Raw genomic sequence first — 12,778 nt, forward strand, 5'->3', positions numbered from 1 at the left:
CTACCATTTTCTAGAGGTGCAGGCTACAAGGATGCCTGGATGGCTTCAGGTAGTGCGGGAAGGCAAGAATGTCAACCCAAGTTCTGATTTTCAAAGGGAAAACTACCAGGCCCACTTGCCGTAACTCTATGGGAGGGAGGAGAGAAGACGCACGAGAATGCAAAAGATTTCTATATGCTCTTAACCACTGAGGCAATGCCGACTTCGGTTCGATAGGCAGTAGGCATAGGCCAGGGGAGCAAAAGGAAAACCTAAGTAGGCTCTGCAGGCAATCACTAAAACAGGGATCTCAAAGTCCCTCCTTGAGGGCCGCAATCCAGTTGGGTTTTCAGGATTTCCCCAATGAATATGCATGAGATCTATGTGCATGCACTGCTTTCAATGCATATTCATTGGGGAAATCCTGAAAACCCGACTGGATTGTGGCTCTCAAGGAGGGACTTTGAGATCCCTGCACTAAAGCATTTCTCTTTTCTGGAGGTTTTGTACTACTGCATGGGAAATGAGGTATATTAAGAACAGGGACAGAGCCCTGGCGATTCTGGGGGTGGGGGATGCAGACGGGAGAACAGAAATCGCAGGGCATACTGGAGTCAGCTTCTTACATACAGAAAGTTAAAAACAAACAAACCAAAAAACAAAACACCCAGCAAACTGGTTTTTCAAAAGGCTAACACACAAGCAACTACTGTCTTAGAAAAGTGCACAGTCTGGCCTTTTGTCTGTAGCAGTACGCAGTGTGTTACCTCTCTGGAGGTTTTATTAAGCAGCTTTATAAAAATGCAGGGACTATGCATATGAAGTCAGTAACTTTAGTATAGACACACAGTTTAAAGGATTCTTTTCCTTATTTGGATCTCTCCAATCTATAATTTGCAGCCACTAGTGCCTGCTGGGATTTTGGTGCACGTCAGGGCCTTTTAAACGGTCTCTGCCCTCTCTGTAAGTCCAAGGTAGGCGAGAAAGGAGTGCTTCGGAGATGAGGCCCCCACGGGGGCACTCTGAGGTCGAGGTGGATGGAATGTGAAATCAAAGTGGTTCTGGGGGAAGAGCATCGTCAAAGGAATGAGATGGGCAAAATCCGAGTTCTGGTATTTATCAAAGCGCAAAGAACTGCCATTCATGGCCAAGGCCTTAAACGCAAAGTTTAGCTCCGAGCCACAATTCTGCGCAGCCGACATGGCCACCGTCTGCAGGGCCTGTGATGCCGACATGACCGACAGCGGCGACAAGAGGCTCCTGGAGCTGCCAACGGTCAGGAGAGCACTGGTTTCCCTCGAGGAGGCGCCCGAGCCCTTGCTGTCTTCTTCCAGGGTATCGCCCACACTTTGGTGCTTCTTCAAATGGCGGCTGAAGACAAAGGGATGGGTGGTCTTGAAGAGGCACGTGTCGCAACTGAAGGTCTGCCGGGGGGCGTGTTTGAGCTTCTTGTGCAGGTTTAGATTGTCCTTGCGTTTACAGCTGTAGCTGCACTGATCACAGTGAAAAGGGCGCTCCCCGGTGTGAACACGCACGTGCTCGATGAGCTTGTTGGCCGTCTTTGAGAGGTAGCCGCACTGGTCGCATTTGTAATGGTTGCCAAGGCGATGCTCCCGGATGTGCACTTCTAGCTCCAGTTGGTTTGTTTTCACCGCCTGGCAGATGCGACATTTATACTCTGGCTTGTAGTGGGTCTTCAGGTGGCACTCCATTGCTGCAGGACGGTTTGTGGAGTAAACGCAGAAAGGGCACCTGCCGAAGAACGAAAAAGAAAACAGGTTGGTGGCGAGGGCTACACTTTTGTAGAAATAAAAACTATATTTATGTAATGTTGATCGTATGCCCCTCACTCTCCTGTGGGAGTCATTAGCCTGCAGTACTCCACAGGTGAGTGACTCTCACTGAGAACTAAGGTGAGGTATAAGCCTAGTTTTTACATCTTAATAACTACTTCCTCAGTGTTCAAACCAGGAACCAGTGGTGCACGGTCAGGGACTTCAGGGGATTCAGCCCACCCCCTGAGGACACTGCTCTGAATTTGATTGGTTGAGCAGGCAATAGGCAGATGCTGCTCAGCCAATCAAATTCAGCTCAGTACTGTCAGGGCCTTCAGGGGGGTTTGGAGAATCCCCAGCCCAAGACCCCTGCTTTGGGCTTTTTTTGTTTACTCTTTGCTTGATGCAGTTTGACTGGTTGAGCAGGCTGCCTGCTCAGCCAATCAAACTGCATCAAGCAAAGAGTAAATACATTAAAAGCAGGGCTGTAATGCTGGGGATTCACTGAATCCCTGAAAGCCCTCACTGCACGCCACTGCCAGGAACACACATCTTTCCTTTTGTGTCTTTCTGGAAAAGAGGGCAACCAACATGATCAACTGAGAATGTACAATAAAGAGGGCTTGCTTCCTTAATGAGGGAAAAGGTCTCTAAATTTTCTGTTTTTCAAAGGACCAATGAGTATTTAGAATTAAGCATAAAATGACTGAGGGAGAAGGCAACGGCCATTTTAGAAATGCTCCTCTCTTTTCCCAAAAATGTTACTGTTTCTAGATTGCAAAACCACATACACAGTCCACTCATAAACAACAGAAAATAAACAGAGCGTGAGTAACTCTATAAGAGAAAAAAAAAGGCCTTGGAGCTTTAGCAGGAAGAAAATTTCCTCTATATTATCCCCCCCCCCCTTTTTACTAAACTGCGTTAGTGGTTAACGCAGGGAGCTGCGCTGAATGTTCCGTGCTGCTCCTAGAAACTCAGGGACGTCAGGAGCAGTGCGGAACATTCAGCGCGTCTCCCTGTGCTAATAACCGCTATCACAGTTTAGTAAAAGCAGGGGTAGTTCTCATAAGTCAAAATTCTCCTGGTTAACTCAAATTTCTCCTTTTACTGTACACTTCCCCCTCCATATTCGCGAATTCCGTATCTACGGATTCGGTTATTCGTGATTTTTGACTAGAAAACTTTTCATTTTTCAGGCTATTTTTAGCCCTGTAAGCCCCCCCCTTAAGCCTTACCTGGTGGTCTAGTGGGTTTTCAGGCAGGAGCGATCTTCCCACACTCCTGCCCCGTGCAGATCGCTCACAGGAAATGACTCGAGAGTCTACGGGAGCTCAAGGCAGCCATTTCCTATGAGCGATCTGCAAGGGGCAGGAGTGTGGGAAGATTGCTACTGCCTGAAATGCCGCTAGACCACCAGGTAAGGCTTAAGGGGGGGCTTACAGGGCTAAAAAAAGCCGGGGGGAGCGGGAGACAAGGGCAGAACCGGCCCAAATATTATTTGCGGTTTTTCCATATTCGCAGGCCGGTTCTGCTCCTAACCCCCGTGAATACGGAGGGGGAAGTGTAATAGTATTTTTCAAAATGTTATGTCATTTTCTTTGCAACTAAAACCCACATATAGAACTTTCTTTCTTATCTTAAAAGTGAAGAACATCCTCCTTAGATAACTATTAGTACCCAATGTGGCACACGTTTCACATTATGGCTTCTTCAGGGGCTTCTGCTCCATCATGTATACGAACAGAATTTGTGCGATCACTCAGGCAGTGTCTACTTAGCTACAGATGCACTCACTCTCTGGTAATCTTGTATTATTTAAGAATTTATTTATCTAAAAATGTATTACTCGCACCATACTTTAGTTCTGTGCGAGTTACAGAACAGCATTCATAGTTAAAACACAAACAACAAACTATCACACAGCACTTGTACAGGGTTGTTAAAGCAAGAAATTTCTTAATCATACTGCTGCAGTTGATAAAATTGCTCGTCCCGCTCCCCGTCGGCGGTGGAGACAACCGGGACACGCGCAGGTTGGAGGGACTTTCAGCAGCCGCAGAGAAACTTCCGTGCAACTGCTGTAATTGCTTTTCCTACTCCCTGTTGGCGGCGGAGACAACATCCGGGACAAGAGCAGGTTGGAGGGGGCCGAGTCACACTGCTTCGTAACTAGGGCTGATTTTTGGGGTAGGGCTTATATTAAGACCTACCCCGAAATTCATGCTAGGGCTTATTTTAGGGTTAGATCTTATTTTCGGGGAAACACGGCTGATGCAAAGGCACGAGCTGCATATTTTGGTAACCCCCCCCCAAGTACAGCGCATTGCAATAGTCCAAAGTCGGACTGCAGTGCACATGGACCACTGGTCTGACCCAGCAGCGGCAATTCTTATGTTCTTATTTGTGGTTTTGGATAAGGCTCTCCCCAGTACCTATAAGTTTGGAGGTGTGTTGACTCCTTATAGATTGGACTTTGGTTCCCATCAAAGCAAGAGAGCTTCCATACACACACAGAAATTATGGTTAAATCACTTGTATTATGCAGCTATATATCTGAGATCTTTACAGATGTGAGTTCATTAAATCAATTTAGAGCGTTACCCTATGAATTAACCTGCTTTAATTTTCTACCATTCTACTTTTCCCTTAATTCTTAAAGTTCATTTTTCAGGGAGGGGGGGATTTTAAGTATAACATCTTATATAAAGTAATTTAATTACTTGTTATGAAGGGGTGGGAAGGGAGGGAGATAAGATTTTATGATTAGTATTATTGCTGAATATTAAGTGATATTCTCAATGTGCAAATGTGTTTATGTATTATCACACTTATTGTACGTATAAAAATGAATAAAGATTTACAAAAAAACTACGTCTCATTAGATCTTTAGCCAAAGTTCTAGAACCTAAAGCCCTTAATGTGTTAATTCACTCTTTGATAATTTCTAGGCTGGACTACTGCAATACACTGTACCAAGGCATAACACAGAAAGAAATACGAAGGTTACAAATAATACAAAACACAGCAATAAAAATTATTACTAACTCCAAAAAATATGATCATGTCACACCTCTTGCAAGAAGCACACTGGCTACCGATTTCACACAGAACAACATATAAAATTGCGCTATTAACATTTAAAATTCAGAAAACTAATACTCTCATATTTTTATATCGATATTTAATACCTTATTCCCCAGCTAGATCTCTTAAATCAGCTGATCAGTATTTGCTGTCCATTCCATCATTGAAAGTAATTGGCACCAGAAGAACCACAACTTTTTCTATCTTGGGACCCCAGCTTTGGAACAAACTTCCAATTTTTTTGCGCGTTGAAACTTCCTTAGAAAAATTTAAAAGCAAACTAAAAAGCTATCTTTATAAAGATGTATATGAAACCTAGATCAGATTTTCTATTATCATTTTAGATCAAGTCTTTTATAAAAAACAAACAAACCCCCAGTTACTTTTAGACCAAGTTTCTGTAAAACCTTTTAATATCCCTCCTGATGTTGTTCTTCCCTAAATGTTTTTTCTTTTTGGTTTATTTTATTTTAAACAAATGTAATTTATCCTTGTATTCCTTATGTATCTTCAAATAACTATAGATAAGATTGTATGTTTTTATTGTTTAAATGGTCGTCATTTGTCCCCCCCAAAATTACTATTGTTAAACGCATTGAATAATTTGAAATAGTGTTCAAATCAAAACTTTAATAAAATTTGAAACTTGAAATCGGGGAGATTGGCAGCATGAGTTTTAAATATTAGTAATAGGATTTTGTAGACAATTCTGTGTTCTACCATGCATTGGCTATAATTTTAATTCAAGTATTTTGTACAATTTGCAAGTGTCTTATTTCCTTTTGGGTTATGCCTTTGTACAGGGCGTTGCAGTAGTCGAGACGTGAAATTACAAGGGAATGAATTAGGATGTTGATTGAGTTGGATTCTAGATGTATTATTTTTATCCAGTGTATCTTTCATAATTAGATTGTAAGCTCTTTCGAGCAGGGACCATCTCTTGTGCATTTAATATACAGTGCTGCATGCGTCTGGTAGCACAATAGAAATAATACACAGTAGTAGTAGTGATTAAGGGAGACTTGAAGCTGAGTGCCGGAATAATTTTTCCTAGCGAAAACGCAGTACTACAAGTAGAGACGGGGACTAAAACCTTCTGGAACTGGTTCCTCTCAGCAGCCCTGCCAAGACTAAATCTCTACTAGAGCACAAAGTTATCCCATTCTCAGGATACAAGTGACAAACCCATTCAAGAAGACGGTGAAGCTGAAATGCTTTTGCATTGATGTATAGAGTCATTACACAGCACCACCCACTGGAAGGAGGTATAAACACATTGAATTTGAAAGTTATTTACCTCCGTAGCTTTGAGGGTGCCTGAGGCCCTCTGACCCTTGCTCATCCTACGAAGGGCAGACCCTCTGACAGAGCATGGCAGGGGCTGGGAAGGGAACTTAAAGTCCCTGCCCCTGGCTAGTCCTGAAATTAGAGAGAAAAATCACTTTTACACTCAAAAAAGTATTTTTACCGTGTGCAAGTGTGTTTCTGTATACACTGTGCAAAAGCATTTGTATGTCTAAATTTTTGTTTGACAGCCTCCTTATGTTTCTTTGACAGGTCAAGCTCACATAGAATCAGTCCTGGGGCTAGACCACCATGAGCCTTCATCCACAAAGACCCAAGTCTTATTCATTGGTGTATTTTGCCTGCTTACTTTGAGGAGACAAAAGGTAAGGAAAGCCATATTGGCCATGGAGGAAAGGGACCAATTCAACATTAGCACCTGTGAAAGGTGAGGAAGAAGGTGGCATCTCCTCCCATTTTCACCCCAAATTACACCTCTGGTCATAGGCAGTTGGTGGCTCAGCTGTATGGGGAGGCTAAAGTGGCTGGGGCCAGAGCAGGGCTGAGTAGAGAATGACACAGGGATAAAGTTTTCCACGTCCCCGCGGGAACTCATTTTCCTGTCCCGGCGACTTCTTTTCCTGCCCCTGCCCCATTCCTGCAAGCTCTGTCCTCATCTGCACGAGCCTCAAACACTTTAAAATTACAAGTGTTTGAGGCTTGTGTGGTTAAGGCAGAGCTTACAGGAATGGGGCAAGGACCGTGACTAAAACTCGCAGGTACCTGTTCCTAATGGGCACACAATCTAAGCTTTGTACCTGGGGGCAATGGAGGGTTAAGTGACTTGCCCAATATCACAAGGAGTTGCCGTGGAAACTGAACCCAGCTCGCCAGGATCAAGGCCTGCTACACTAACCATTAGGCTACTCCTCCATTTTATATTAAATTTAGATATTAAATATATATCAAATACCAAAGAATAAAGTGGCAAGATAACTAAACATTGCATACTTCAGTAGATATATATAGAATTGTTTTAGGAAATTGAATTAAAAAGAATTGAAGGGAAAAAAAAAGCATTCATAGACGATGCTTACGCCTCCATAGAGAACTGCAATCTGCTGCTACTACTACTACTACTTATCACTTATATAGCACTGAAAGGCGTACACATTTATAGACGGTCCCTGCTTGGAAGAGCTTACAATCTAACTTGGACAGACAGACATGACATATAGAGTTGGGTATGCAGAACCCAAGGTGAGAGGAGTTAGGAGTCAAGAGCACTCTCAAGGAGGTGGGCTTTTAACTGGGCCTTGAACACTGCCAGAGACTGGGTCTGCCGTAGGGATTCGGGCAGCTTGTTCCAAGCATACGGCGCAGCAAGCAGAAGGGACTGAGTCTAGAGTTGGCAGCCGAAGAGAAGGGCACAGAAAGGAGGGACTTACCAGCTGAGCAGAGCTCAAGGGGTGGTGGTGTAAGTCTGCCTCTTTTTCTCGCAACTCCTACCTGCCCTCAGCTCATCTGACACTCTCTTCTTCTCTCCCATCTCCCACTTGTCCATGTAGTTCAAATTCCTGATCATTTGACTCATAAGAACATAAGAATTGCCGCTGCTGGGTCAGACCAGTGGTCCATCGTGCCCAGCAGTCCACTCACGCGGCGGCCCTTAGGTCAAAGACCAGTGCCCTAACCAAGCCTAGCTTTACCTGCGTACTTTCTGGTTCAGCAGGAACTTGTCTAACTTTGTCTTGAATCCCTGGAGAGTGTTTTCCCCTATAACAGCATTCCAGATTTCTACCACTCTCTGGGTGAAGAACTTCTTCCTTACTTTTGTACGGAATCTATCCCCTTTTAACTTTAGAGAGTGCCCTCTCGTTCTCTCCACCTTAGTTGAGAGGCAGAACCCAGGTTCAAGAGACTTGGGTTCTGTTAGAAGTGGCAATTCATAGTATCAGTCTTCTGCCAGCTGGAAACGAATCACAGGGAGTTGAGCAGAGCTACAAGTCTTTTATTTTTTTTTTTTTTACAGTGAAGGGACAGTGGGGGCACTTTTGAACACAGTAGAAACCCCTTTACTGGGTCAGCTGGTGTAGCTGCACCAGCTGCCTTCACCTAATAACCTCTGTTACTAATCTTAAATAATAAAATGTTAGCCGCGCATGCGCACTTGCCTCGCGTGTTCCCTGATCCCTTTTCTGTCGGGATGTGGCAAGACAAGTGCCCTTCCCTTCTCTCCACCTCACAATACGCCCCTACCGGCCAAAATTTCTAAAGGCAGTACGAAGCGGCGGCTGCCGGGAGGAGGCCGCCGCGGCTTGAGGCGACAAGTGGTGCGGAGTGGCGGCCGCTAGCACCCCCTGCCCCCTCCGTCGCGGCCCAGAAGAGACTTCCTGTGTCCGGGGCTGGCTCCCATGAAGATGTTGTTCAACACAGCGCATCTATGCCGCCGCGGCGGCTACTCTCTCGAACCGCACCAGGCGGGGATCGAGAGAGGAGCCTCGGCGTCGACTTTGAATTCAAAAAGGGAAGCGCATTACTGAAAGGGAAGAGCTAAGAAGAAACTGATCCCCCCCCTCAGTATAGCTGGAGTATTTGTGCCTTTTAAAGCTTGACGTTGCCACATCACCATTTCTATGCCTGCATCCAGTTTGACTTCCAGTAGCACGTTTTAATTCAGCACACTGGAAAGCGATCAGGTAAGAGTTAATCTGTTCAAGCCTCCTTGCATCAGGCCTGCTAATGGCTGAAAGACCCGCCTACTGTAGAGCACAGACAAGACTTGCAACCAGTGCTGGGCCAGCATGCGGCAGGGGGAGCAGGAAGAGGTGCTGATGGACAGGGGTGGAAAAAAGGAAAGGAGGCCTACTGTTGGATAGGGGGAGCAGGAAGAGGTGCTGATGGACAGGGGTGGTAAAAAAGAAAGGGAGGCCTACTGCTGGACAGGGGGAGCAGGAAGAGGTGCTGATGGACAGGGGTGGTAAAAAAGAAAGGGAGGCCTACTGCTGGACAGGGGGAACAGGAAGAGATGCTGATGGACAGGGGTGGAAAAAAAGGAAAGGAGGCCTACTGCTGGACAGGGGGAGCAGGAAGAGATGCTGATGGACAGGGGGGAGGTAAAACAAAGGGAAAAAGGCTGCTGCTGGATAAGGGGAGCAGTGAAGGGGCGGTGGTGGACACAGGGGAGGTAAAAGGAAGGGAGAATGGACAGGGGGAGCACGCAATTGGTGGTGGTGGTGGACAGCTAAAAGAAAGAAAGAAAGACAGAAATACAGAAAACATCTGAGACAGAGAGAGAAAGAAATAAAGACAGACACACACACATATATTCTAGCACCCGTTAATGTAACGGGCTATAAAGCTAGTGATGATATAAGCTCTCCGCTTACACACCAGGGAATTATGCACCAAAATAATACATGAGCATGGAGAGATTCTGGTACTTTCCATTGTAGAGCTGGTAGCCTTGTTTCAAAGAGTCATGTTACAACTGTTTTTATGATGTACTTGTATCTCTATGTTGGCTCAGAAAAACTTTTCAATAAAGAAATTAAAACAAAATAATACATGATAGTAGACAAAATAGTGTTTGTAGTATTCTGGAAATACATGCACCTACTTTATGTAATGCATAAAACAATGAATCGATAGCCAGGATTTATGATGTGCTACAGCAGGGAGAACCCCCCCACTTTACTGAATACAGATTGCGCCGGCGTTGTGGGGGGGGGTTGTAACCCCCCTCATTATATGGGAAACTTCAGTTTTTCCCTGTTTTTTTAGGGAAAAAGTGAAGTTTTCAGTATAATGTGGGGGGTTAAAACCCCCCAAACTCCCCACAACGCTGGCGCGATCTGTATTCAGTAAAGTGGGGGGGGGGGGGGGCGCGGCGCAATCTGTATTAAGTAAAGTGGGGGGGTTCCCCCCCACACCCCCCGTCAGAGCCCCTTAAAACACTGTTTTTCTTCGGCGCGGGCTTCTGCCTTGCGCTCAGTTGTCTCGACGCGCCTTTGTCGGCGCGTGCTTTTGACCTGTCACTGGGACTTTGAGATCCCTGTGCTACAGTATGTAAAATTATGTAAGCAACAATTATAGGCGGAATAATGTGTAGAATCTCTGGTAGTGATCTTTACTTCTCAAGAACAAACTCTCCTTTCTCTATTCCCCGCCCACAGTCTCTCATATGGCTGTCATCCCTCTACCTAAAGAATGTTACATGTTTCTGCTGTCTAGGCCAGTGTTTCTCAACTCGGTCCTGGAGTACCCCCCCTTGCCTGTCAGGTTTTCAGGATATCCACAATGAATATGCATGAAAGAAATTTGCATATGATGCAATATATGCAAATCCAGTTTATGCGTATTCATTGTGTTTATCCTGAAAACCTGACTGGCAAGGGGGTACTCCAGGACCAAGTCGACAAACATTGGCTGAAACGTAGGTTTCTACCAGGCAAAGATGCAGCGAGACCCGGAAACCTGCAACAAGCACAATGCCGGCTGCGGAAAGCCTGAGAGAACATCTAACCCTGCTCCACGGGGAGAACATCTTTAAACCTACCAGACTTTTTCCATTTTATAGATTTTCACAACAAAACTCAAATTTGTGACCAACTGACTTCCCCGCCAAAATTTGAATTGGTGGACTGCCCTGTTCCCAATCAGAACCCACTATTTCCAAAAAGTCACCCTGCAGACTTCAGAGCATACCCTGAAGAAAGCCACATCATGGTGGCTGAAACATTGGTTTCTACTTGAAAAAGACGCAGCGAGACCTGAAAACCTGCAAGAAACACTGGTCTAGGCTGTGCCATTGGTTGGCTCTGCCCCCTGAGAAATAGGAAGTCTATGTTAGATAGGAAGGGACTGGCAGGGCCATTAGCAGCGTGGCCTAGAAAGCAGCTCCGTATCTTTGTGCTACTTTTTACATTTTTTCCTGGAAGCAGCTGGTTTGGCAGGGGAGGCTGGAAGGGAAGTAAGGAATCTGTGAAATGAACCACCCCAGTGAGTTAGATTTTTCTCACAGTGCATTCAAGTATAATTTTAGCATGATGGTGAAGGGTCTGAGGCCTGAGGAAGGGCTGCTGGGTACTTATATTGACAAGTAATGCCTTCATGTGCACCTAAAAATGGATTTCTGCATTGCAAGTGATAAGTTTACAAATTTTAAACTCTATTATTTCATGTTACTAGCACTAAACCACATACCAACAATTCAACTGTAATTAAAGATCCCTCAAGAGGCAATGCCCCATAAGTTAAATTTGATCAGACACAAGTCTGCTATAAAGACAACCAATAGAATACCTATCAGGTCCTCAAAAATATTCTAAAAATCTTGTACAGTGCTATGATAAACTAAAATTATATTGAAGTTTTGATGTCACCTCAGTAAAGCTAACACTGCAAAACACTATGAGCAAACCAAGTACAAAAACACACTTGGAAGCTTACTATACCGTGGGCTAGATTCACTAAGCTCACCGATCGTGTCCCGACCAGTTTGCGAGTGTTCCCCGACCCGATTCACTAACCTTCTGCCCGATCCGCCTATGCAGTATATATCACCGCTGTATGTAACACTACTGTATGATCTCCGCTATATATATGCAACTTACAACAAATGTAACTTCTCTGCAATAGTAACTGACCAGAAAAATAACTTCACCGCAAATGTAGCGTCGCCGAAAATGTAAATGTAGCTATGCCAAAAAAAAAAAAAAAAATGTGTAACTTCGCTGTAATGTACAGTCTCTTCATCTGTTAACCACATAGAACTTCCATGGTAATGCAGTATACAAAAATAAAGTTATTTATTATTATTATTATTATGCAACTGAGAGGAAATGGCATACATAAGTAGGAAGGTAGCGGGGAAAACAGCGGAAGCACTGATAAAAGAAAGCATCGATGAACATTTTGAAAGAAACGAACTTCTGATAACCAGCCAACATGGATTTTGCAAGGGGAGATTGTGCCTAACTAACTTATTGCACTTTTTAAAGGAATTAACAAACAGATGGACAGAGGGGACCCCATAGACATCATATACCTAGATTTCCAAAAAGCCTTTGACAAGGTGCCTCATGAACGTCTACTCCGGAAACTGAAGAACCATGGGGTGGAAGGAGACGTACATAGATGAATCAGAAACTGGTTGGCGGGTAGGAAACAGAGGGTAGGGGTGAAAGGCCACTACTCGGACTGGAGGAGGGTCACGAGTGATGTTCTGCAGGGCTCGGTGCTCAGGCCACTGCTATTTAATATATTCATAAATGATCTAGAAACAGAGACGAAGTATGAGATAATAAAATTTGCGGACGACACCAAACTATTTAGTGGAGTTCAGACTAAAGAGGACTGTGAAGAATTGCAAAGGGACTTGAACAAACTAGGGGAATGGGTGGCGAGATGGCAGATGAAGTTCAACGTTGAGAAATGTAAAGTATTACATGTGGGAAACAGAAACCCGAGATACAACTATACGATGGGAGGGATGTTATTGAATGAGAGTACCCAAGAAAGGGACTTGGGGGTAATGGTGGACATGACAATGAAGCCGACGGCACAGTGCACAGCGGCCGCTAAGAGAGCGAATAGAATGCTAGGTATAATCAAGAAGGGTATTACAACCAGAACGAAAGAAGTTATCCTTC

The 12,778-nt window shown here is 44.6% G+C and overlaps 1 protein-coding gene across 6 annotated transcripts in view; it reads right to left on the bottom strand.

Moving 5' to 3' along the window:
- Positions 1 to 401: 401 nt before the first annotated feature.
- ZNF827 (zinc finger protein 827) overlaps positions 402 to 12,778 on the bottom strand; it is a 290,810-nt gene continuing 278,433 nt past the window's right edge. For 4 of the 6 annotated variants that reach the window (XM_033940095.1, XM_033940085.1, XM_033940104.1 and 1 more), the window contains exon 14: positions 402 to 1,731. In XM_033940095.1, the coding sequence (XP_033795986.1) occupies positions 921 to 1,731 (811 nt within the window). In that variant the 3' untranslated portion in view covers positions 402 to 920. Of the gene's footprint in view, positions 1,732 to 6,138; positions 6,261 to 12,778 lie in introns of all 6 variants that reach the window. The other 2 variants (XR_004539050.1, XM_033940119.1) reach the window with 2 other exon arrangements.

Source organism: Geotrypetes seraphini, chromosome 1, assembly GCF_902459505.1.
Source record: "Geotrypetes seraphini chromosome 1, aGeoSer1.1, whole genome shotgun sequence".
Classification (NCBI taxonomy): Eukaryota; Metazoa; Chordata; class Amphibia; order Gymnophiona; family Dermophiidae; genus Geotrypetes; species Geotrypetes seraphini.